The following is a 26,108-nucleotide window of genomic DNA, read 5'->3' on the forward strand; positions in this document are numbered from 1 at the left end:
GGGAGGCTAATACAATTGCAACATTTAAAAGGCATCTGGATGGGTATATGAATGGGAAGGGTTTGGAGGGATATGGAGAAAGCGAGGACTGCAGATGCTGGAGATCAGAGCTGAAAATGTGTTGCTGGAAAAGCGCAGCAGGTCAGGCAGCATCCCAGGAGCAGGAAAATCAATGTTTCGGGCATGAGCCCTTCTTCAGGAATGGTAAAAACGGGCGGTGCGGGGTTGTGGGACTAAGAGGTTGGAGGCGGTGGATGGGAAATCCCCTGAGGTGATGAGGTTATGGATGGTCTGGGAGAAGATGGTTTGGTGGTGGGAGGTGGGGTCATGGTCAAGGGGGCAGTAGGAGGAGGTGTCCGTGAGCTGGCGTTTAGCCTCAGCAGTGTAAAGGTCGGTGCGCCAAATTACTACCGCGCCTCTCTTGTCTGCCGGTTTGATAGTGAGGTTGGCGTTGGAATGGAGGGAGTGGAGGGCTGCATTTTCTGAGGGTGAGAGGTGGGAGTGGGTGAGAGGGGTGGAGAGGTTGAGGCGGTTAATGTCACGGCGGCAGTTGGCTAAGAAGAGATCGAGGGCAGGTAAGAGGCCAGCACAGGGTGTCCAGGTGGATGGGGTGTGTTGGAGGCGGGAGAAGGGGTCGTCAGAGGGTGGGTGAGAATCCTGGTTGAGGAAGTAGGCGCGGAGGCGAAGGCGGCGGAAGAATTGTTTGATGTCTCGCCACGTGTTGAACTCATTAATCCGAGAGAGTAGGGGAATGAAGGTGAGGCCTCAGAGAGAGGTAGTTCTGGAGGGACGGTGAAAACACGGCAGGGCTGGGAGCTAGGACCTGGTGTGGGGCTGGAGCTGGGAGTGGGGGCGGGGTTAGGTGTGGGGGCGGGAATCAGGGCAGGGACGGAGATCAGGGTGGGGGTGGGGTTCAGCGTAGGGGTGGGGTTAGGCGTGAGGACGGAGATTGGCGTGGGGGCAGGGTTAGGTGTGCGGACGGAGATCGGCGTGGGGGTGGGGTTAGGCATGGTGACGGAGACGCATGCGGCGTAGTTGTTGTGCATGTGAGTGATGTCACTGGGGGCGGAAGTGGCTGCGGCAACGGCAACCCAGGCGGTGGAAGTGGCTGTGGCGATGGCAGAAACGGTGTTGTTCCCGATAGCCGTGGACCCCGCGGAGGCCGCGAATCTGTCGCTGATGGTCTTCCTGGCAATCGTGGAGGTGGTTGTCTGGGCGGCGATAGCAGAGACTACAAGGTCAGTGGGGGCGGAAGTGACATCATGGTTCGCGGTGGAGGTTGCTGCTGCAGGCGCTGCAGCAGCTGCGTGGTTAATGGCGCCCAAGTGATTCCGGAGGCCAATGGAGGATTCTGGAACAGTTGAGGAACCCAGAGTGTGGGGGTAAGTACATGAAAGTTTTTGGTACTTACTGTCTTTAATTTCCGATATGGCTAGGAAGAAATGTTTGTTTAGTGTATGGATTCTTCTGTGGATGAAGAACAGTAGAGGTCCTTTGCAAGTCTGTGAGAGTGTTGTCCTGAGCTGGGGTAGGGCTAATTGCAGGGAATGTAGGTAGCGGCGCATGGCTGCAAGCGTGGAGCGGAGGATCCGGAGGGAGCTCTGTTGCTGGAGACTTCGAATTTGTTGCAGGTACTGGTCATCCTGGTTAGGTCCAAATTTTGTTGGTCTGAACGTAGTCCGGAGTCCGTGCGGGATCAGTCAGTTCCATAGGCAGGTGCTGAGGAAGGAGATGTGGCTGTGGTATCGAGTCTGTTTGAGAATGTGGCTGAAGAGCTTCTGGGCAGAGGAGATGACCTGGGGTGTGCAGTGAGAGAGGGACTCAATGAAATCCTTGTAGAGGGAGGAAGAGAGCTTCTTCAAGGAAGGCATCCTTGCAAGAGGATTCGCAGTAGGTTAAAATCTTCTAAGAGAAAGGGAGGACTGCAGATGTTGGAGATCAGAGCTGAAAATGTGTTGCTGGATTCCTGAAGAAGGGCTCATGCTCGAAACGTCGATTCTCCTGCTCCTTGGATGCTGCCTGACCTGCTGCGCTTTTCCAGCAACACATTTTCAGCTTTGGAGGGATATGGGCCAGGTGCTGGCAAGTGGGACTGGATTAGGTTGGAATACCTGGTCAGCATGGAGGAGTTGGACCGAAGGGTCTGTTTCCATGCTGTACATCTCTCCGATTCGATATTTCCTCAGGTCGTTTGCTCACCAACTTGTGAAGTGAAATATGAGTTTCTGATTATTGATTCTTCAGCCATTAGATTCAGATTCTATTTAATCTATCATAACCCCTCCTTGCTAATCGTGCCCCATTCCAGCCTCTTCTTTTCCATACTACCCCCACTGCAGCCTTCTCGTTCACCCAAATCCTTGGAGGCCCCTTCATCCCTCTACTTTCACTAGCTTGGACTTGCCAACTCTGGCATCCCCCAAGGTCTGGGTATTTCAACTGTAGAGGTCTCGGCCCTCAGACCCAACACCAGCAGCAATCCCTTCTAATTTTAGGGTCCTGTTAATGGGCTGATGGCAGTGCACCCCAAGGCCTGGTTCCTGGTAACAATCCTTGAACCCTGGACCCAGCACCCAGCAGCAATTCCTGAGCATGGTGGGGAGGGTGGGGGGGGGGGGGTGGGTGGAGGCAGCTGGCTTCAGGCAATAGTCCCTGACTCTATGAGTTTGCTCCCATCAACAATCCCTGACACATGAGTCCAGCTCACAGGGACTTGGTCACCGCAGTTTCTTACCTTCCCAGCTACACCACCAATCACAGAGTGATTCCTTCTTGCTTTTGTTGCTCATGGGCTCACTGGTGAATGGGTGACCATTTTGGAAATTTTTTTTTCATTCATTCACAGGATGAGGGTATTGCTGGCTAGGCCAGCATTTACTGTCTCTCACTAATCGCCCAGAGAGCAGTTAAGAGCCAACCACATTGTTGTGTGTCTAGAGTCGCACGTACACCAGACAAGTTAAGGATGGCACTTTCCTTCCTTAAAGGGCATTTATCAACCAGTTTTCTGATGATCAACACTGGTTTCATGGTCATCATTAGATTATTAATTCCAGATTGCTGTTGAAATCAAATTTCATCATCTGCCAAAGTGGGATTCAAATCTGGGTCCCCAGAATTAATAGTCTAAGCGATAATACCATTAGCCAATTGACGGGTGAGACATCCTTAGGGCCAAGAGAATCCCAGTCAGTATGTAGGATTGCAGGTTTGATGATGCCCATGTTCAGCACAGCAGTCATATCTCTCCTTGTGAGTGGTACTCACACCAAATGTACAAAACACTAATGGTTACAGCATTTTCAACACAGTAAAAATATAACAAACAGAAAAGAGGAGAAATTTGTTTATCTAGCACAAATTGCAGACTTCCATTGATTCTCCACAGGCAGACAGTGATGTGTATTGCTATCTTCATGGCAACCTCTATTGCCATCAATGAGAAATGTTGAGCTGGCAGTGCAGCTAACAGCCTGTGGCACTACCTGTTCCTGAGGAAACTGACATAAATCTGCTCAACACCTGTCAAACAGGCATCACTTGAATACATTTTTCTCCCAAAAATTTGAACTAAGAGAAGGAAGGACCAACCTGATCTTGGTACACTGCTCCCCCAAAGGCCCAGATGCACGCAAAGACAAAATAAAGCTCATAGAGTTCTCGAGGAGAGTCAGGAGGCACATTCTTTGGAGTCAGCAGGCAGTCCAAAAGGGAACAAAGTGTCTAAATGGCATTAATATGATCGATTAGCACACAAACATTATCAAAATATTTTGACTACACTCGAAGTTGCACTGCAACTCACCAGATGACTTTTTCCCAGTGTAATACAGGGCCTTACAGGCTAGGTTAATGCTTTCATTGTTTTTATTTAACTGAAATAGCACCACGTGGTAAAATAGCAGTCAGCATTACCGAACACAAACTTTTGATCTATTGGGTTAGATTTTGTCCTTGTGAGATTGTGTAAAATGGGTGATGGTAAATTGGCAGGTAATCATTTCCACCAAGAAAGGGATTGATCTAAAAAGATCAAGATGTAATCTACTGACACTTGCTAGAAGCATATTTCTCGGGTCCCAAGTGCATTTAAAATAAAATTGCTAGGCCATTCTTTGGTTAAACATAATCAGTAACACTTCAATTGGTTTGTTTAAACTGTACGTTTGTTGCCCTGGAGATCCAGTTTCAGACTTTTCAATGAATTACACTGCCACTGACACAAATTAACTGCTGAGACACTTTCGTAGCAGCACCAAATTATTTACACCCTGTTGAAGCAGGCTGTGTCAAGGTGGGGGCATTGCCTACATGAAGTTACACAACAATCATCAAACGAGAGTCTTGAAAGTTGTGAACAGCTAATTTCAGTAAGTCACTAGTTGAGTTACTGTTGTCAAATGGGAGATATAATGGCAGAAGTCATTTGGTAGCAGGATCTTGCTAAGTTAGAGGTTTCCTTTAGTGGATGTGACTGTCATTGTTCAAAGGCTGATTCACCTCAACCACCACAGAATATGAGGCCTCAGTCTTCTAAAACAGTACCAATGGGCCACAGTGAAGTGGCACTTTGGTTCAACAGACTGGAAAGGGTGGCCACCAGTGAGGTGGTCAGGCAGGAAACCAGAAGCTGCATGCAATGTCTTAATCCTGGTATCCCACCAGCCTCGTCTAGTTTTCTCCTTGTTTTGAGAAAGAAGTGGCAATGGGGAAATCAGAGTTCCCAGGCCATGGACAAAAAATCCAATGGAAGTATTTGTATTTAGAGATTTGTATATACTTACTGGCAACCTCTTGAATTTCTTCAAAAGACTGGTAACATTCTGATTCCATTATGGCACCAGAAAACTTCACCTTTTTGGAATCATAGTGATAACTTGCTATATGCTGCTCAAGAAATCTGTGCGCATTAATTTAAATTATTGGAAAACAATGTGCAGTTGCATCCAAATTTCTATGCCCTCAGTAGCTCAGATTCCTTGAATTTGTTCCTGTGTTCATGATTCAGTCCATTCAGAAAAAGAAAACTGAATGAGTGAACAATTATTTTTGCGAGATATTTAAAATTAATTTTAAGTTTTTACTGGTACTTATGTTCTATTTTAGTTAGGGCACTTGTGAAAACATTAAACTTCCAGAACCAGATCATAGGAGAAAGTAGTTGCATTATTACCTGGACCATGCTATTTTCAGGAATGGGGGTGATGGTCTTTACAGAAGATCGTAGTTGCTCCAGACACGAAGGAACATATTTATCAAAGAGAATGGTCAAGTTGGTCTTTTCTGATTGGTAAATCCTTGTGTCAATCCAGCTGGTCACGTATCTACGCAGTAAGATTCATAAAGTTAAGGTTGCATGCAATAATCATTTCGAAAAATCTAAATATCAAGATTGTGGAGGTGCACAGGAATCTGCTTCACTGATTGGAGTTGTATCTAGGACCTGGACATGTCATGTCTGTGCAAGTTTCCTTCACTGGGCTGTGGGAGTGGAACCTCTACTCACAGCTAAAAGGCCATCAATTTCAGAGGAATAAAGCCTTCCCAAATCATGGTATTAATGGATGGCAGTTCAGTGGTCGAGACTTATATGGGAAGGGATTAGGTTCTTCTTTCACATCTTAAAGCCGCTTCTTGACACAAAATATTTGAGCAGCTATACTTCTGCAAATGGTGGTGGTAGGTAATGGCGGAAGGGAGAGGAACTTTGCTAGATTTTCTGATTTGTTTTTTTAAGAAAGAGCGCAATTAAAAATCCAAAAAAGAAATGGTGGAGGCAAAGAAGGAGCTTGCAAATAACCATGAGTCAAGTTAGGGTTTTTTTGAAGGCACTTGAAGTCGGCCTGAGTGGCAAGTGATTGCAGTTTAGAAACCATTGCCTATTTTTCCTGACATTCTAGATTTCCAGCTCCTAACACATGTTGTGCTGGCTCAAACGAAAATCACATATTAGTTGCTTTTAATGTACATTATATCTCGGAATGTGGGTGTTGCTGGCAGGGTTAGAATTTGTTGTCCATCCATAATTGCCCTGGAATTCAAGAGACTTGCTAGATCACTTCAGCGTAGTTAAGAGGAATTGTCACAAAACACTGCTGTGGATCTGGAATCAAATGTACGTCAGACCAGATAATGTCAGCAAATCTCCTTCTATCGAGATCACTGTGTGAACCAAATGGAACTTTTACAAAAAAATCAATGCTAGCTCTATTCTCAACTCTACAGAGTCTAGTATTCAATTCCGAATTTATTTAATTGAACAGATTCTGCCAGCTGCCTTGTGGGATCTGAACCTGTGGCCCCAAAAATTAAAGGATTTACAGTCCCGCGGTATAATCACTGTACTATCATCTCTCCCTTATGCAACCATGTGATAATAGTATATCTTCTTTCCTCTTTCTTCCCTTTGCAACCTCTGACCTCCTCCAGTGCCTCTCCTCTGTTACAATGGAACACAGAGTGGGAATAGGCCATTCAGCCTAATTAGCCTGTTCCTCTACCTGTTAAGATTATGACGATCTTTTTGTGACCTGAACTCCACTTCTCTGCCTGCTCCAGTAATCCTCACCTTCTTTGATAAAAAAGCTACCTCATTTTTCCTTGAATAAGCTCAATAACTTCCACTGCTTCCTGCAAAACAGAATTCCACACAGACTGTCCTGATAGAGAAAAATGCTCTCCTCATCTTTGCCTGAAAGGGAAGATTTCTTATTTTTAAACTGCGCTCCCTTATTCTAGTCCCCACCACAAGTAACATCCTCCAAGCATCCATTCTATCAAGTCTCTCAGGATCTTATATGTCTCAAAAAGGTCATATTTTATTCTTCAAACCCCAAGCACTATAAGCCCATCATCACAGGAAACAGTCAGGTGAAACTTCTTTGAACTGCTGTTGATACAGTTGCATCCCTTTTCAAGTAAGGAGACCAAAACTGCACAATGTACTCCTGACATGACCGTACCAAGACCCTTATTTTGTACAGCTGCAATATAGCTTGCCTACTTTTTTATTCCATTTTCCTCGCGATAAACACTGATGTTCTATGTGCCTTCCTTAGGACTTGGTGTACCTGCATAGAAACTTCTGGAATCAAAAGTACAAGGACACCCAAATCCCTTTATTTGCATAGAATCCCTACATTGTGGAAACAGGCATTTATTCTGCATAGTCCTCTCCATTTAAGTAATCTTTTTTAAAAAGCAAATTAAGAACTATGCGATTAAATCTGCGATGCCAAGCCAGGCAATATGTTGTAATTGCAAGATGTGGGAGCTGGTGGACATATTGTGGTTAATTGTGACTATTTCTGCAGCAAAACACATGTTGGCTGTTTGAGAAATTCCAGCTTAGAGTTGATGAGCTGGAGTCACACCCCTTCGAAAAACTACCTTGAATTTGGTGAGTTGTCAGGGACAGAAAGGTCTGACGATGACAGGTACAGACATCCAAGGGGTAGCGTTAAAGGAGCTTTAGCCCTTGAACTTGTCTAACAGGTTTGAGATCCCTGTATGGATGAGAATGGGGGTTCAAAGGAGAATGAGCAAAATGACGAAAGCACTGTGGTGCAAGAAGCTATTCATGAGTGGGCAGTGAAGAGAAATGTAGTTGTAATCTGGGATAGTATAGTCAGGGAAATACACATGGATCGAGAGTCCTGGAGGCTGTGTTGCCTGCCTGATGCCCAGGTTCAGAATATCTCATCTGCGCTGCAGAGGAACTTGGAGCAGGAGGGAAAAGATCCAATTGTCATGGCCCACGTAGGCACCAACAATATAGGCAGAAAGAGGAAAGAGGTTCTGCTGAGGGAAAATAAGCAAAGGCTAAATTAAAAAGCAGAACACAAAAAAGGTCATATTCTCTGGATTACCATCTGAGTGAGGAGCAAATTGTCACAGGGTCAACAAGATTACAGAGGTAAATATGTGGCTCAAAGATTGGTGTGGGAGAAATGGGTTAGAATTCAAGGGACATGAATCCGTACTGGGGAAGGAGAGAGTTGTTCCAATGGGATAGGCTCCATTTGAATCGTGATGGGACCTGAGTTCTGATGAATCACATAATCAGGACTGTGGCCTGGGTTTTAAACTAAATGGTAAGGAGGGTGTTTAAGTTACATGGAAAATTAGGGAAAAGTTAAAAGGAAGGAGGGAGGGCTCAGAGATTAATAAAGTTTCCAAAACAAGAAATAGGATAGAGAGTATGGAAAGGTCAGGAATCTGACTTCAGGCACAGTAAATAAGGGGATAACTGAGAATGGGAGCAGTTAATACAGCACTGATGGTATTGAACTTAAACACAGGCAGTATATGAAACAAGGTAAATGACCTTGCAGCACAGATTAAAATGGAGCGAGTGGTCTGATGTTATGGGTACCACAGAGATGCAGTTGCAAAGGGATCAGGGCTGGGAGCTAAGGATACACACCCTACCGAAAGGGCAGGCAGATGGGCAGAGGGACTGGATAGCCTTGTTAGCAAGAAATCAAACTAAATCAATATTAAGCAGTGATATAGAGTTGGAAGGCATAGAATCTGTCTGGATAGAGCTGAGGAACTGCTCTATAAAAGATCCTGACGGGAATTGTGTATAGGCTTCTAAGCAGTAGTCAGGATGTGGGGAGAAAAATAAATCAGGAGATAGAAAAGGCACGCAAGAAAGGCACCATTGCAATAATCATGGGGGACATCAATATGCAGGTGGACTGGGAAAATCAGGTTGGTAGTGGATCTCAAGAAAAGGAATTCATGGAATGTCGACAAGTTTTTTTTTGGAGCAGCTTGTGGTAGAGCTCATGAGATAACAGGCAATTCTGGATTTGGTGTTGTGTAATGAGGCAGACTTGATTAGGGAGCTTAAGGTGAAGGAACCCTTAGGGTCAGTGACCATAATAGAATTCACCCTCTGCAGTTTGAGAGAGAGAAGCTGGAATCAGATGTAATGATATTACAATTGAGTAAAGGTGACTGTAATGATGTGAGGGAAGAGCTGAACAGAGTTATAGAGTTATATAGATGGGAAACAGACACTTCGGTCCAATTCGTCCACACTAAGTTTCCGAAACTAAACTAGCCGCATTTGCCTGCTTTTGGCCCATATCCCTCTCAACCTTTTGTCATGTCTTTTAAATCTTGTAACTGTATCTACATCTACCACTCCCTTTGGCAGTTCACATGAGTGTGTATGAGAGTAAGCTAACTAGCAATATAAAAGACGACCGCAAGATTTTGTTTTCAGACACTTAAACGATAAGAGAGAGGCAAGAGTGGACATTGGACCACTGAAAAATGAGGCTGGATAAGTAGCAATGGGGAACAAAGAAATGATGAATGAACTGAATAGGTACTTTGCATCAGTTCTCACAGCAGAAAACACGAGCATCATACCAGAACTTCAACTTAGGGAGCAGAGGAGAGTATAGTAGCCATCACCAAGGAGAAGGTGCTGGGGAAACTAAAAGGTCCGAAGGTGGATAAATCACCCTGACTAGATGGTTTACACTCCAGCACTCTGAAAGGAGATAGCTGAAGAGATTGTATGCAATGGCGGTGATCTTTCAGAAATCACTAGAGCCAGGGAGAGTGCCAAAGGAGTGGAAAATGGCTAATGCAATGCCCTTGTTTAACAAGGGCGAGAGGCAGAAGACAGGAAACTATAGGCCAGTTAGCCTGCCCTCGGTTATTGGAAAGATTTTAGAGTCCATTATTAAGGATGAGATTGTGGAGTACTTGGAAATGTGGGGTAAAATAGGGCTGAGTCAGCATGGCTTCGTCAAGGGGAGGTCATATCTGGCAAAACTATTCAAATTCTTTGACGTGGTAATGAGTCAGTTAGACAAAGGAGAGCCAGTGGGCATGGTCTATTTTGATTTCTAGAAGACCTTTGCACAGGAGGCTGCTAAATAAGGTAAGAGCCCATGGTGTAAGAGGCAAGGTACAGGCTTAGATAGAGGATTGCCTGACTGGCGGAAGGCAGATATGGAGATTATGGGGTCTTTTTCAGGAAGGCAGCCAGTGACTCGTGGAGTTTTGCAGGGGGACAACTTCTCATATTATACATTAATGAACCGGACAAAGGAAGTGAGGGCATTATTGCTCAGTTTGCAGATGACACAAAGATATGTGAAGGGACAGGCTGTGTTGAGGTAGCAGGCAGACTGCAGAAAGACTGCCAATAAGTTGAAAGATAGAATATAGTGTGGGGAAGTGTGAGGTTTTGCACTTTAGTAGCAAGACTAGAGGTCTGACTATTTTCTAAATGGGGAAAGGCTTCGAAAATATGAAGCACAAGAGGACTTGAGTCTTAGTTCAGGACTCTCAAGGTTAACATGCAGGTTTAGTTGATAGTTGGAATGCAATGTTAATATTCATTTCAAGAGGGCTAAAATCCAAGAGCAGCAATGTACTGCTGAGGCTGTATTAGGCTCTGGTCAGACCTCATTTGGAATATAAGCAAAAATGAGGACTGATGAAGGGCTTTTGCCAGAAATGTTGATTTTCCTGCTCCTCGGATGCTGCGTTACCTGCTGTGCTTTTCCAGCACCACTCTAATCTAAACTCATTTGGAATATGGTGAGCAGTTTTGGGTCTTATATCCAAATGAGGATGTACTGGCCATGAAGGGGGTTCAAAGGTGGTTTACAAGAACAATCATGGGAATAAAGAGTTTATCACAGTTGAGTACTTTGGGTCTGCACTCAATGGTGTGCAAGGATGAGGGGGGACTCAGTAAAACTTATAGAAAATCGAGAAATCTGGATGGAGAAGATGTTTCCACTTGTAAGACTAGGGTCTGACAGCACAGCTTCAGATCGAAAAGACAGCCCTTTAGAACTAAGATGAGGAGGAATTGCTTCAGCCAGAGGGTGGTTAATCTGTGGAACTCATTGCTGCAGAAGGCTGTGGATGCTAAATCATTGAGTGTAATTAAGGCATAAATATTTATTATTGATTTGGAGATGCTGGTGTTAGACTGGGGTGTACAAAGCTTAAAATCACACAACACCAGGTTATAGTCCAACAGGTTTAATTGGAAGCACAAATCTGTACTTGCAGAGTTGCATTGTACTTTGCTCAAAAGCTGCATGAATTCATGTAAAACTCCGTTATCTCACTTTTTAGATTAGAATCAATCTAAACACCATGGGGGACTAACACCTTCAACATATTGTCCAGCTAACACCAATTGTTACAGTTAACCTGAGAATGCAACTTTTAAAAAAAAGGTTTATGATTTACACATGAAAGAAGTGAGAAACTATCATGGTATTCGAACAGATGAAAGACTCAACAGATGAAAGACTCAAGGTATTTTTTAATGTATAATTTCAGTTACTTCACACTAAATTTTTGCTATAAATTCTGTGCCTTACAATTGTGTCCTGCACAATTACCTGGTGAAGGAGCGGCGCTCCGAAAGCTAGTGTGCTTCCAATTAAACCTGTTGGACTATAACCTGGGGTTGTGTGATTTTTATATTTATTATTATTATTATTGATTATTAAGAGCATCAAGGATTGGGGTTGAAGACAGGCGATTGTGGTTGTAAAACACATCAGCTACGATTGAATGGCAGAGCAGACATGATGGGCTGAATGGCCTAGCTCTGTTCCTATATCCTGTCATCCAAGTTACAAGACACTCATTGTATGCACTGTTTATACTGTTACTTGTTCAACCAGTGGGGGAATTGCTACAGACAAGCTGGAGCCAGGGGACCTATACAAAAGGAGATTCAGCTGGCAACCAGCAGCCAATTGGTTTATGGTTGACGACAAAGGCTCTGCTTGACTATTTGACTGCTTCCTGGTAGCCGAACGGCTTGAGAGATAGGTGAAAGGTCACTGGACTTGAAATGTTAACTCTGATTTCTCTTCATAGATACTCTTAGACTTGTTTAGTTCTCTCGCAATTTTTCCTGTTGTTTGCTTCAGATATTTTATTTATCGGAGTGCGAATTTTGGGTCAGAAATCATTAGGCCTCTAAGAAGGAAGGAAATGTCTTTATCTCTGCAGTAAAAAAGAACATCTCAAGCCCGGAGAAAGCCAGTTTATTTCCCCTCATAAGTTGCTGTAAGCTGTGGTTTTTCAACCAATAAGCCAGAGACTTTACAAGTGTGAACAAATTGCCCCATGCTTCCTGCAGCAAATGAAAGTACGTGGAGAAGGAAAACTAAAAAGCAGCAAGTCTAACAAGCAAAAAGGTTTATCGCACTGAACTGAACTGTGTGGACAGGGATCACTGAACTGCTTTCCCATTCCTCCCTTCCACCTGTAACACCCTTTGTTTTTGTCAATATATGTGCATAGAGGGAGAGTTTTATAAAGTTAGCGCTATGGTTTATATTTGTCCACCAACAGCTAGTGTCTATTTATTTGTAATAGTAAATAGTTAAATTAATAGTAACAACAGCCACACAAATGACTAATGTGATATAAAAGGTATCAATCTGAAAGCCGTATTTTCCAACTGGTAGACCACATCAAACAACATGTCGTGTTGACTGCTCACAGTTGACAGCATGCTGCTTGTGCTAAACTAGCTAATGCTTGCAAACCTCAGAAAAATATATTTATCATTAGATGTGATTCTACTCCTGGAAATCATTTATTAAGAAGTTCAGACTATGCTACTAATTATAGCAGAAACCAATTTAAGTGTTAGCTGAACCTGCAATGTGATGCATTTGCATATGCTCAAAGATAAATATGTAAATACTTAGGATCCTGTTTTATGTTTTTTTTCACAATACAATCCCATGGCAACATCCTGACCAATCAGAATTTACCTCCCTGGACTGTGAATTAAGACTGACAGTTAACTTTTATTACTTTGTCTTTATGACAATAACGGCTCAACCCACAAGCTCCCTCTTCTCATTCGCTATAAAATGCTAACTGGGTTTCCAAGCCTGTTTTCTCACATCCTAGTTCAGTTGAGTGCAAGATGAAAAGCTTCTACTTCTAGTCTCCTTTTAGCCATGTTTAAGTTCTGGATTAGCAAGCTTCTTAAAGGAGGAGGCATAAACATAAATATTTAAGAGTGAAATTTCAGAGCTTCAAGTCTAAATCTACTAAAGACCAATGGGTACAGAATTCTCACTGGGGATGCAAAGAAGTCCAGAATTGGAGTTTCAGAGATCTGTGGGTTGATCATGCTTGAGCAAGTTGCTACAATCTGCTAACCAAGCATCTCAAAACAGATGAAGTTTTAAAAATCAAGCGATTTAATGTGTGAATGGACTGTTGCTTTTAAAAGAAAAATCAAAACATATGCCAACATGGTAAAGGATTGTTTGTTTGGAGGAAGTCTTCAGAAGACTCTCAGAACTTTTAGTTACTTATGATAAAGACATAAGACATTAAACATTTATTTAAAGTTATGTTAAAGCTGTGTAGTATCCAAATCAAGGTAGCATCTGGCATCCCATCTGATCCTGTCAGTTATCCATTCAGATTAGCTTGGTCACCTAAACAATAGATTATGATTTGACAGCGAGCACTGAGACTATTCAACTCCGAGGTGAGCAGTGTAGCTAAATTCTGTGCTGCTGTGACCTAATTTTTACAGAACTATTTTCCTCATTTGTTTCCAATAATAAAGAGAGCTGAGGGGGTGATTCGATGATGCAAGAGTCACTGATCAGCCGTGGAATTAAAATGAAGACATCATTAGTTTCACCAAGCATTGCTCCAATTTTGTGTGTGCGGGTGCACTGACCCACCAAGTGATGGCGTTGGTCATAAACATGTCCAATAAAAAACTTGTCCTGAAATTTTTCGGACCACTGAGAAAATTCCTAACTATATGGGTTATGGCATAATATCTTTTTAAGTATAATGCTAAAATGTTTATTTTACTTTGAAATAAAGTGAACAAAGAAGCAGAAAGCTTTGCACTTATATAACACCTTTCACAACCCAAGGATTTTTCAAATGCTTTAAATTTATAAGTATAATGTCACTGCTGCAATATAGGAAATGTGTCAGCTAATTTGTGTATAGTATGCTCCATATACAACAATCTGATAAGGACAAGGTAATATGTTTTTAATGATACTGACTGAGGGATAAATAAATCAGAGATAACTGCTCGCTCCTCTTTGAATTTATGCTGTCAGATGTCTACACCCACCTGAGGGCAGGGCATCAGCTTATGTCTCATCTGAAGTATGTAACTCTGACAATGTAGCAAACCATTAGTTCCCTGAAGTATTTATTTAACTCTTTAGAGTGAGGCTTTAATCTATAGCCATCTGACTCAGTTATGAGGGCTACCAATTGCATCCAGGCTAACGTAACACATGGAAGTAAAATGCATTCACTGAAAGACTTTTGTATTATCATCAGCACCAATAAAATCAGTAACTCACGGATTCCAGCCCAAATCCTGAGGATTAACAAATAAAATGCCTGCTCTGGAAACAGTGGCCGGTGTAGCTGTTTTTAAATGGCTTACTTCAAACAAAAGCCGCATGGAAGGATTAAGTGGAATACGTTCATTGCTGGCAAGTGTCAAGACCTGCATACAAATGTCAAACAACAAATTATTCAACAACATTATTACCTATTCTAAAATTTACAAAATAACAAAATAATTAAATCACTTTATTTACATCTTACAAATGAAAAATACTACAATTATCATACTTTCAAAACAAATTGATGAATTATTAACCAAAAAATGAGCTGTGGAAACCTGTGAAAGAAAATGTCAAAGAAAAATTCACCTTCTCAAGATTCTGAGAATGGAGGAGCAAATTTATCTTAAGATGAAAATAATTTATAAAAATGTTTATCTTTAGTCAGTGGGTGATCGTCCAGGAGGTTAGATTGACTCCTCATTGTAGAATCTATTCAATTTCATTCTATCATCAATGGAATGACATCAGGGGAATTCTAAAATGAACAAATGGTATAAATTGCCATGGGGTGAAATCAAATCTTTATCCCTTACACCTTCAAATGGCTGGAGTGACGGCTGCTGAAGCCAGAAAAGGGTAAAGGAATTCTGGACTTTACATTAGGCTCCTAAACATTAGATGGAAGGAATTATTGTTGAATTTATACAAGACATTAGTTAGATCACTGATAGGGTATTGCTTGCAGGTCTGACCAGTTCCAAAAAGGCTTTTAGAAACATAGAAAGAGTACTCCAAAGAATCTTTCATAAAAATGAGAGGTTACGATAATAAGGATTGGCATGAAAAATAGGGGCTTTGTTCACCAAAGTAACGGTTAAAAAATTCATACGCAAAAAATGAAAGAACTGCAGATGCTAGAAATCAGAAACAAAAACAAAAACGAAAACAGAAATTGCTGAAAAACTTTTCAGGTCTGCCTGTATCTGCGGAGAGAAATCAGAATTAGCATTTTTGGTCCAGTGACCCTTCTTTAGCACTGCAGTTCTGAGGAAAATTTCAGAAGAGGATTGGCCAAAGCAAAAACAAATAGGACACTTGGAATGATTGCAATTTAAAAAAAAGAGGATTGGAGTCTATCTGTGACAACAATACTGCACAACAGATTTTTCCAGTCAAGTAGCAGAATTGTTGGAAAGTCTTTCCTACATTTGTTGCAATGTTCTAGTCTTGGAATTACTTGACTAAGTCAAGAATTTTGATGAGAAACCTACATTCTTGGAGGACCCATAGCAAGGAAGGAACAGTGGAGATTTGTTATTGTGGAGCCAGTAAATTTTAAAAGTAGCAGCTGGACTGTGGGCAGAGTTAACTAAAGAAAGATGTAGCAGCTGCTGGACAGACTTGCAACAGATGAAAGGGTGTGGACTGAATCTCACAAAAAATCTGCTAAGTGCCATTTTTGTTGAGTTTCATGAATGGTTTCTTTCTGTGTGGCCTACTGCATTCTCTCATGTATCATCCCAAACTCACTTCCATAACTAGGAACTGCACTGTAATGGCACCTTGTTCATCTAATGCTAGTCCAATTCTCCCACACGCTGTAGGCTGAAGTACTAACCACTGCCTGGATATCCTGGGGTGCCCCATGCAATATTTTAAAAGGTTGTTGTGCACCTTGAAGAACACTGACATCATGGAGCTGCCTGAAACAGTTTGAGACATTTGCCTTTAACAAGGCAGATTCTGGGCGATTGGTGGCCCACTTTGCAGACAGGGACCTGGAGGTCCTGGTTAGTAATATGGTGTGGAGAGGGTTGTCCTCCTCCCCACAATGGACAGAAGAGGCCACGACAGCTGGCCCAGATCAGTATGGTAACACCATCTGGAGAAATACCCACCAATGCCGCAAAGAACACAACCTTCTCCGTCCTATCAGATTAAATGCCACCATGCTACATGCACTGGCAAGGGTGCTTTCCATACACCATCCCAACACCAACTCAGACACTGACACCTCTTTAGGTACTTCAGCTAGATAAGAGGTGGGAGTGCTTGGGTACATTAATGGCCATGAGTAAGACACCCCAGCTCAAGTGACACTCAGAGTATTGTCTGAGAATATGCACCTGCTCTGATCCAGGAAGGAGATGACCCCATGGCATCAGCAATTGTACAGAGGAGAGGACAAACAGACAGGTTTGTCAGGGACATTGGGCAACCTCACAAAGCTGCACGACAGCAGCATTACCATTGGAACCTGGCTGCCTGAGGCATGCAAGTATCTACCAGTTGTGAGCTTGAGATTCCCAATATCCCTGTCACCTTGCTATTGTAGCTGAGCACAAATTGCCAGAGTGATTGAATGCAGACTCTGCACACATATCCAGCAGGGAGTGCTGGAGCTGCTTTTCATGGCTGCCACCATTACCCTAATGCATTTTGTATGTTACAATCTGCCTGTACTGCACACAAAACAAACTTTTCACCTTATCACAGTACATGTGACAATAATAAATCAAAGCAAATCAAGAAGCCGGTCTCCCTTAATTTGACTGAGAACTACCACCTTTAAACTTGATGGCATGACTATTTGCTTGAAACACATGCAGAGTGTTTGGCACGCAAATGGCTGGCATAGGTATCTGTGGAACAGTGATGTAGCACGGTGACATACACAACCCCCTTGACTGATGACTGCTGCCAAGTATGATCAGCTGAATGGCTTTGTCTCAACATTGAAAGGCAAGGCAGGGCAAAGCAATGCAGGGACGCTGTGAGCATCGAAGTAAAAAGCAAGTGAACCAAAAGGGAGTGATCTTGGAGTCCTGAGGTACACTAGTTCAAACCATGACCTGGGTGCCTGTGTAAACCTGGGTGCCTGTGTAGCACCAGTACCATGAGAGATGCTGATGCACTCCTCAGTGGAGTGCAGAAGTGCACTCTAAGTGGATTATAAATGTTTTGGTGAGGTTGATATACCAACATCCACGGACATATGCAGACAGTGACTCAGAGTGCTGAGAGGTGTTGGTGACTGGTGTCCAAAACGGAGGTCAAGAGAAGTGAGCAGTGAGCTGTGGTCACCGTGTACTCACTCTTGAGTTTCATATAAACAGTTCTTAGTATCTGGGAAGAATGGGCACCTACATATTAATGAGGCGAGATTAGGTGGCAATGAGGATGACAATGACTCATAATCCATGCAAATAAAACACTCCTCACTCACTATCAAGAATCTTGTCTCACCATCCAAGACACCACCCAATTTTCCAATTGGTTGGAAAAAGAACTTTTGACCTGTGTCAGGATGTCACATATTTTACATATTTGTTCCCAGTTTGTCACCATGGCCTGTTGTTCAGGGTCGAGAGTGTTGTGCTGGAAAAGTACAGCAGGTCAAGCAGCATCTGAGGAGCTAGAGAATCAATGTTTTGGGCATAAGCCTTTCATCAGGAATGCTGTTCAGGGACTGGGAAGATCTGCCAAAAAGAATGTGATCTGGGAAGATCGGTCTTTGAAAGAAATTAGTTAGTTTTATCCACCAAAATGTGGAATGCAAATCATGATGCAGAAATTCAACTATTATATTGTAGGAAGTCTGGGGATTGTCTGCATCTTAGGCAAAAAGTGTGGCGCTGGAAAAGCACAGCAGGTCAGACAGCATCTGAGGAGCAGGAGAGTCGATGTTTTGGGCATAAGCCCTTCATCAGGAATGTATGGGTGGCCCAAGAGGGCTGAGAGATAAATAGGAGGAGTCTGAGGCTAGGTGGGGGGATATAGCTAGGAAGGCAGAGATGGATGTGGGTGGGGGGTGATGGTGATAGGTTGGAACGGAGGGTGGAGCAGATAGGTGGGTAAGAACAATGCAATCTAGTGGAAGCAGAAATTTCGATGATGTCAGGAAGTTTGAAAAGACCATTTTTCATGGGAGTCACTGCACATTTTCAATTTCCAGATGAAAATGTAACATGAATTCAGAGATTAGTAGTTGGCACAAAATTGGAATATATTTATACATACACCTAGGCATCAGCAGGATCAAAGCTCTTAATAGAGTCCTGAGAACAGAGGATATAGTGGAGGTGATGGAATAAAACTTGTTCTTATCCCAAAACAGTGAATGGCACAGGAAAATAGACCCTTTGCCTTCACCATCAAGATAAGAATGGGAGCAGAATAATTGAACTTAAGGTTCTTGAAAGCATAATCAATTGTGAATTTAAACATGAAACAAAAGATCGTTAAGTTTGGATACTGCACATTAATTAGGACATCCATGTGGTGGGAGTTATTCTACAACAGAGCAACATGCATCTATGATTTTGGACTAATTAGATCAATACTTTTGGATAAGTGCCCACCATGAGCATACAGGACGTTCTGGTAACAACATGACTTTCATCAACATGAATTGGCTATAACATGATTGAGGAATTGTGGACAGTGTTTGGATAATGCAAACTTTCTACTGAACAGGTGTAATGATTTTCTACAGTGATCTTTTACAACATGATTTTATATAGCACAGGGTTGCAGAGGGAACGCAACTGCTGTGTTAGAACAGAATGATATTTTGTAACAGTCACTTGCACATTCTATAATTAAAGCACTAACTACCTTATTATCATCCATAACTGTGTTTAGTGATTCAATCCACATGGGATCTATATCACCATCCAGCACAATCCATTTTGGACCATCGTGTGTTACATTGGCTTGCTCTCTCATAATATAAGAGAAAAGACCTGTGACCAACAAAAACAGCAAATATCAAAGGTTTATTGAAACTAACATTTTTTAACCTATCAACAAATTACTATGTGCATCCGAAACGAGTACAATGTCCATTTCAATGTTTCCCCATGGCTTCGTGAGTAATTTCACTGTACTCAGTAATGGAGCATTGAGCTATATAGAGCAGGATGGTTTGTGCGAAGCAAACAAATTTCCACTTGGGTTACATTACGGATGCCACAATTAGTCAAAGGGCCTCTCAGCCAGGGAACAGAACACAGATCTTGCTCCTGATGACGAACCATCAATACATCTCATACGAGGTGCAGAACTACACAGGGGCAAAGGAGTTGATTGGGCAAATTTAAGTGGCAGTGCTCAAAATTAAAGAAAATCATTAGATCCAGTTGGGATGGAACTCAAATTATTGAAGTAAGTAGGCGTGCTTTTGCCTACAACCTTTAAACACTCCTTCAGTATGGGAATAGTGACAGAGGACTGCATATGTTACATCCCATTTAAAACAAGGAAAAGGGATAAAACCAACAGTTCGCTGGCACAACAGCCTTGATTGATGGTTTGAAAACTACTCAATCAATGTCTTTGTCAATAATCCTGACTTCAGTTTTATCAGCAACACAATGGCTGTTTAAAATACTGTATGTGAGACACTTACCATCCTTCCACTCTCGAGTTGCAGGGTGTATAAAACCAAACATCTCATCTGTGCTGATGGCCTTTGGGTTAAGATCATTCCAGATAGGTTTCCGTTTCATGTTTCCGTATGTTCTGTACAAAGTCTTTAATATCTATAAGAGCAATCCATGTATTAATTGCTAAATGTGAAGACATTATACAAGTACAAGATTTGTTATTGCGTGACCTGACGTTTTTCTGTTTAAAAGTTATATCATGTGTAAAAATGCATTTAAGATGCTGCTGTGCATTCTGATTTCTGACACTAAAATAAAACTGATGTTAATCATTTCCCACAAGCATCCGAACTTTATCCTACCGATACACAAGGCAAGCCTACCACAATGATACTATTGCATAAATCACAATTCTACTTCCATTCCTACATTCCTTTATAACCTCGTTCGCCAAGCACTTTTAACATTTTAAACTTTGAGTAAATGGTGCTAAGGTTTCCAGCATGATTACCCTCTGAAATTTAGTCAAACACAGAAGCCTGAGACTACCACATCCATTAAGCACTCAGTGCAAAATGTAACTTTAAAATGATATTTGGCAAAAAAGGTATGGTCAGCAGTAACATGGGTCCCTTGAAAAATGGCAATGGTGACATTGCTATCGAAACCCCATCTTTAGCAAACCAATGGCTTGCTCTATGGTAGCCCTGATGAATGACATGGTTCCTGTTATCACTCTCCACTATCTCCATGGAAACATTGCTAACAGGAGTCAGCAGTCAGGTCTTCAGTTGATAGTTCTGACTCCCACCAGACTTCCCTTTGATTAATGAAGAATTAAGGAGTTGGTTAGATTAAATTCCCTACAGTGTGGAAACATGCCCTTCGGTCCATCAAGTCCACACCGACCCTCCGAACAGCAACCCACCCAGATCCATTTCCCTCTGACTAATGCAGCTAACACTATGGGCAATTTAGCATGGCCAATTCACCTGACCTGCACATCTTTGGATTGTGGGAGGAAACTGATGCAGACAGGGGGAGAACTGCACACAGACAGTCACCCAAGGCTAGAATCGAACCAGGGCCCCTGGCGCTGTAAGGCTGCAATGTTAACCACTAAACCACCGTGCCACCCCACCTTGTGGCAGCTCTCTGGATATCTGGAGCAGACGTGAATGATCACCTGGCTGTGATAACAAAGATGCTGCACGTATATGATTCATGAAGATTCCAGGATGATCTGAAGGAGCCTTGGTTGTCATACGTATGCAATCAATCACCGCCTGGGCATTTAAAATCTATTCAACCCATTGATGCTGACATTTCAGGTTTGAGTTGCCTCATCCAAGATGATATAATTGGAAGCCTCAGTAAGCAAGGCATCAGTGACCAAGGTGATTCAGTTATGTAAAAACAAGGACTGCAGATGCTGGAAACCAGATTCTGGATTAGAGTGGTGCTGCAAAAGCACAGCAGTTCAGGCAGCATCCGAGGAGCAGGGAAATCGATGTTTCGGGCAAAAGCCCTATGGGAAACTGACTGTAATATGTCTTCACATTCCAGGAAGAGTTGGAGGCAAAGAAAGTCAGGGTGCTGGTGCCTGTGACAACCATTGGCAATGCATGGCCACCTGGTCCTCCTGGGTGGGTGTCTGGTTCCACGGTCAACAAAACCTCTGAGCTACCTGCTCTAAAAGCCTGCATCTCCTGAGCTGTGTTCTGACAAGATGAGAGGCTCGTCTTTGGCCTACAGATTCTGTGCCGGGTGTATCATCTTCTTCCCGCTGAGCTCTCTTTCCATTCCTGCTGTTTTGTGCACCAGCATGGTGTTGCAAAGACAGCTGTTGCTACTGCAGTTAGGAACAGGAGTGGGTCCTCAGCCCATTAAACTCTGCCATTCAGGTCAACCACGCTGCTGTGGTGGCTGAGCCTGCTGCTCCCTCTCAAATGGTCCAAGCTCCTGTGGAAATAGGTTAGTTGAAACTTGCAGGGAAATCTGGCAGCCAGGAATTTAAGATTCAGCTTGAATAGATCCTAAGACACTTGAAAGTCAGTGCACAAAACTGTAATTCCTCTGAAGCTAGTAATGCCGGTCCAGCACAACCAATGAGTACCTTCCCCTGGAGCTGACCCCCCCAAGCTTGCTGATTTCAGCCTTCCACGTTCAATCAACAATGGCTTGCTGCTTTCACTCACCTCCTGCACCGTGATAAAACTACAGAACCCATGCGTTGCTTTTGGTGTAAATCTCACTGCAGAGTTTCAAAGACATACTTAATTGGCTGTCACATATTTAATTTGTTTCCCAGCAGAGTTTCACAACTCGCATCAGAAACTGCCCAGGTGGAAATGGGAACAGGGTGGAATGAAACAGGATCCCACTCCAATATCACTTTTTGGGGATTTAATTTTTTACATGCACCTTTGGCTTGGAAACTTCTGCAACATAACCAGGCATAAACAAATTTAAACACTCGCTTTATTTTTGAGCTTTCGGCTATTAATTCAAATTATCCAGCAGTGCCCGTGACAATCTCAACACAATTGCATTTGTTGATCAACAGTGAAAACTATTATTTTGCATTCTAAATTCTGTTCTTTTAAAATGTTATGATCATTTTTGAAGTTATATTAGGAAAACATGATACTTTGTCATGTACTGGTTTCCCTTTCAGTTGTAACACAATTTCTCTTATCCTCGTATCAGCATTTCTCTTACAGTCAGAGTCATACAGCATAGAAACAAATTCCTCAGGCCAGCTCATCCATGCCAAGTTTCCCAAATTAAACTAGTCTCAGTTCACTACGTTTGGCCCATATTTCTCTAAACATTCTTATTCATGTACTTATCCAAATGTCTTTTAAATTTTGTAACAGTACTTGCATCTACCACTTCCACTGAGATTATTCCACACCCAAACCACCTGATGTGAAACGTTGTCCCCTCAAGTCCCTTCTAAATCTTTCTCCCCTTGCCTTAAAAATATGTCCCTAGTTTTGAACTCCTCCACCCTAGGTAAAAGACCTTGGCTAGTCACCTGATGATTTTATAAACCTCTGAAAGGTCAACCCTCAACCCCCTATGGCCCAGCCTATCTTTATAATCAAAACCTCCAGTCCTGGCAACATTCTGGTAAACCTCCTTTGAACTCTCTCCAATTTAATAATATCCTTCCTATAGCAGGGAGACCAGAATTGTACACAGTATTCCAAATGTGGCCTCACCAATGTCCTGCTTTACTTTACTACTTTATTAGAGTTATACTTAATAAGAATTCATGTTTAAGAAGAGTAATCAAAGTTATTTACACTTCTGTTTTTTAATGATACAAATTCAATTTAAGGCATGTGGCTTGATAGTATATTTCACACAAGTATGAGGTCAGGAAACTTCAAACACATTCATTTGTCACAGCACATATCTCGGACTGAAAGCAATCAATTAAAAACATCATTTGTGCATATCCATCCTATTATAGTTAAAATGAGTTTTATAACTCAACACTAATATGTTTAAAAGTAACAACAACGGTAATAGCTACTGAAAGTTAATGAAGTGTGTGGGGTTAAAGGGGAGAAGAACTTAGCTGATAACTGTGTAGCACAAATAAATAAAAAGCATAGATCATTTCAAGTAAAATACAAAAATTTGAACAGGTGCCTACATCTTTTAAGCTCCTCTTCTATGGCTGAAAAGCCTTCAAAAGCTCTTTCTCTCTCTCGCTCCAATTATGACACTCTACACATTGGTAATTTTAATTGCTCAGTCATTTCACTTGCCTTGGACGTCATCAGCTCTCCACCTTAAATCTCTCCACCTTTTCTCAAAGATGCTTCACAAAAGTACTTATTGACATAGCAGGAGGAATGACCAAAGGCTATCTCTAACTGTGGATCAATGTCAAATATTAATGAGTAATGGACTTGTGAAGACTCTTGGGATCTATTGCTATATTGAAGTTGCTTTACTAATGCAAGATTTTACAGGTCAGACTTTTCAGATACACCAGGGTAAAGTTTTGCCCAGGGCTGACAAAATGACAGATAACATCCACATCGTATAAGTACCAGCCTCATTTCAGTGAAACCCAGACACTGCATTAATTTTACCATATTCTGGGGTCTTCACTGAAATGAGACCGCTATATCTACAATATACATACGATATATACAATATAATACAATATCTACAATACATGCAGCAGAGTAGCTTTACTTTGCCAGAAGTGGCTTACATTCCACCACTGCAAAGCTCTCCTTTACAAGTCTCCATTTTGGAGGGTAGTACTCATCACTCACTTGGTAGTGTGTAGGCTCAAGACTCAACGCCATACAGGACAAAACAGTTTACTTGCAAATACTTCTCCTTCAGGCTTCAGCTCTGACTATGGTACATACTATGTACAGGATGCATTACAGCAACCTACCAAGCACTGCCTTCTCTCCCCCTCACTGTGATTCAAACACTGAAAAGGACAAGAACACTTTCATCTCTAGGTTTCCCTTGAAGTTACACTGCATTGTATTCAGTTTTGAAAGCATCATTATCATAATGAATGTAGCAATTTTCAGAACATAGAGTCATAGAGACGTACAGCATAGAAACAGACCCTTTGGTCCAACCCGTCCATGCCGACCAGATATCCCAACCCAATCTAGTTCCACCTGCCAGCACCCGGCCCATTTCCCTCCAAACCCTTCCTATTCATATACTCATCCAAATGCCTCTTAAATGTTGCAATTGTACCAGCCTCCAACACATCCTCTGGCAGCTCATTCCATACAAGTACCACCCTCTGCATGAAAAAGTTGCCCCTTATGTCTCTTTTATATCTTTCCCCTCTCACCCTAAACCTATGCCCTCTAGTTCTGGACTCCCCACCCCAGGGAAAAGACTTTGTCTATTTATCCTATCCATGCCCTTCATGATTTTATAAACCTCTATAAGGTCACCCCTCAGCCTCCGACGCTCCAGGGAAAACAGCCCCAGCCTGTTCAGCCTCTCCCTGTAGCTCAGATCCTCCAACCCTGGCAACATCCTTGTAAATCTTTTCTGAACACTTTCAAGTTTCACAACATCTCTCCGATAGGAAGGAAACCAGAATTGCACGCAATATTGAATGGTCAATAACTACAAATTTCTCAATACAGGACAGTGGGCAACATGATGTTCAATTAAACCAGTAGTGGTTCTACTGGTAGCATTCTTGCCTCTGGGCCTGAAGACTGTGGGCTCCATCCCACTCTGTAGGTTTGAGCACAAAAATCTCGACTGTCAATCCAATGCTGTACTGGGGGACTGTCACACAGTCTGAAGTGTTTTTTCTCAAGTGGATGCAAACGTTTGTTTGACTCTATTGCAAAGAATAAAAATTGCTCTCACTGTAGCTTGAGCCTCAGTCCTGATGAAGGGCTTATGCCCGAAATGTCGATTCTCCTGCTCCTCAGATGTTGCCTGACCTCCTGTGCTTTTCCAGCACCCACTCTCAACTCCTCCCTGTTGCTTTAGTCAATATTTATCCCCCAATCAAGCCCACAAAAAAAAAGATTTACCTTGCCATTATCAAATCTGTGTGACGATGCCAGGTTTCCTAACTTTACAATAGCAATTACTCTTCAAAAAAAACTTAATTGAATAGAAAACATTTTGGAGATTTGTGCAATGTATTATGTAACTGTTCAAATTTATAAAAAGAAAACACACCAGTCAGTTTATCTACTATTCAGTATATGTATACAACCTAATGTCGCAACTGTTGTTTCTTGTGAGTAATCTTAAGATCAGCAGACTGTCTTTTGCTCACCTGACTTTTTCCTGTTCCAGCATTTCCAACTACAAAGACTGAATGACGGACAGCCAACAATTCTTCTAACTGAACCACCTAGGATGAAAGCAACATTGACAACCATAATTATTTAAACTGAAAGAATTGGTTAGAAGACCACACTTAATGTTTAGTTTTGTAAAAGTGGTTATAATTAGCTACGCAATTTAGCTTCTTGTTTCTATGACTGTTAAAGGGCCTGCCTCTGCTATCATTTGATAACTTTTATCTCACTTTCATCTAAAATACCTATTTTGTTTATCACTTCCTCAAAGGAGTCAAATGAATTAGTCAAACTTGATTTCCCTTTCACAAAACCATGCTGTTGTCTCTGATTATAATGAGATTTTCTAATTACCTCACTATAAGCTCCTTAAAAATAGAATCTAGTATTTTAGTAAGATTAATGTTAAGTTAACTGGTATGTAGTTACTTACTTTCTGTTTCCCAACATTTTTCAATAGAGGAATTACATTTATGACTTTTCAATCTGATGTCACCTTTCCAGAAATTAATGAATTTTGGAAAGTTTTT

At 42.0% G+C, this 26,108-nt stretch overlaps 1 protein-coding gene across 1 annotated transcript in view; it reads right to left on the reverse strand.

Moving 5' to 3' along the window:
• The window catches only part of LOC140480447 (dynein axonemal heavy chain 11-like), a 445,469-nt gene that overhangs the window by 232,340 nt on the left and 187,021 nt on the right, over positions 1-26,108 (reverse strand). The window contains exons 39-44 of the mRNA XM_072575322.1: positions 25,554-25,631; positions 19,771-19,903; positions 18,978-19,105; positions 14,370-14,518; positions 5,174-5,324; positions 3,592-3,723 (exon numbers count right to left, since the gene is read on the reverse strand). Of these exons, the coding sequence (XP_072431423.1) occupies positions 3,592-3,723; positions 5,174-5,324; positions 14,370-14,518; positions 18,978-19,105; positions 19,771-19,903; positions 25,554-25,631 (771 nt within the window). The remainder of the gene's footprint in view (positions 1-3,591; positions 3,724-5,173; positions 5,325-14,369; positions 14,519-18,977; positions 19,106-19,770; positions 19,904-25,553; positions 25,632-26,108) is intronic.

This window comes from Chiloscyllium punctatum, chromosome 8 (genome assembly GCF_047496795.1).
Source record: "Chiloscyllium punctatum isolate Juve2018m chromosome 8, sChiPun1.3, whole genome shotgun sequence".
Classification (NCBI taxonomy): domain Eukaryota; kingdom Metazoa; phylum Chordata; class Chondrichthyes; order Orectolobiformes; family Hemiscylliidae; genus Chiloscyllium; species Chiloscyllium punctatum.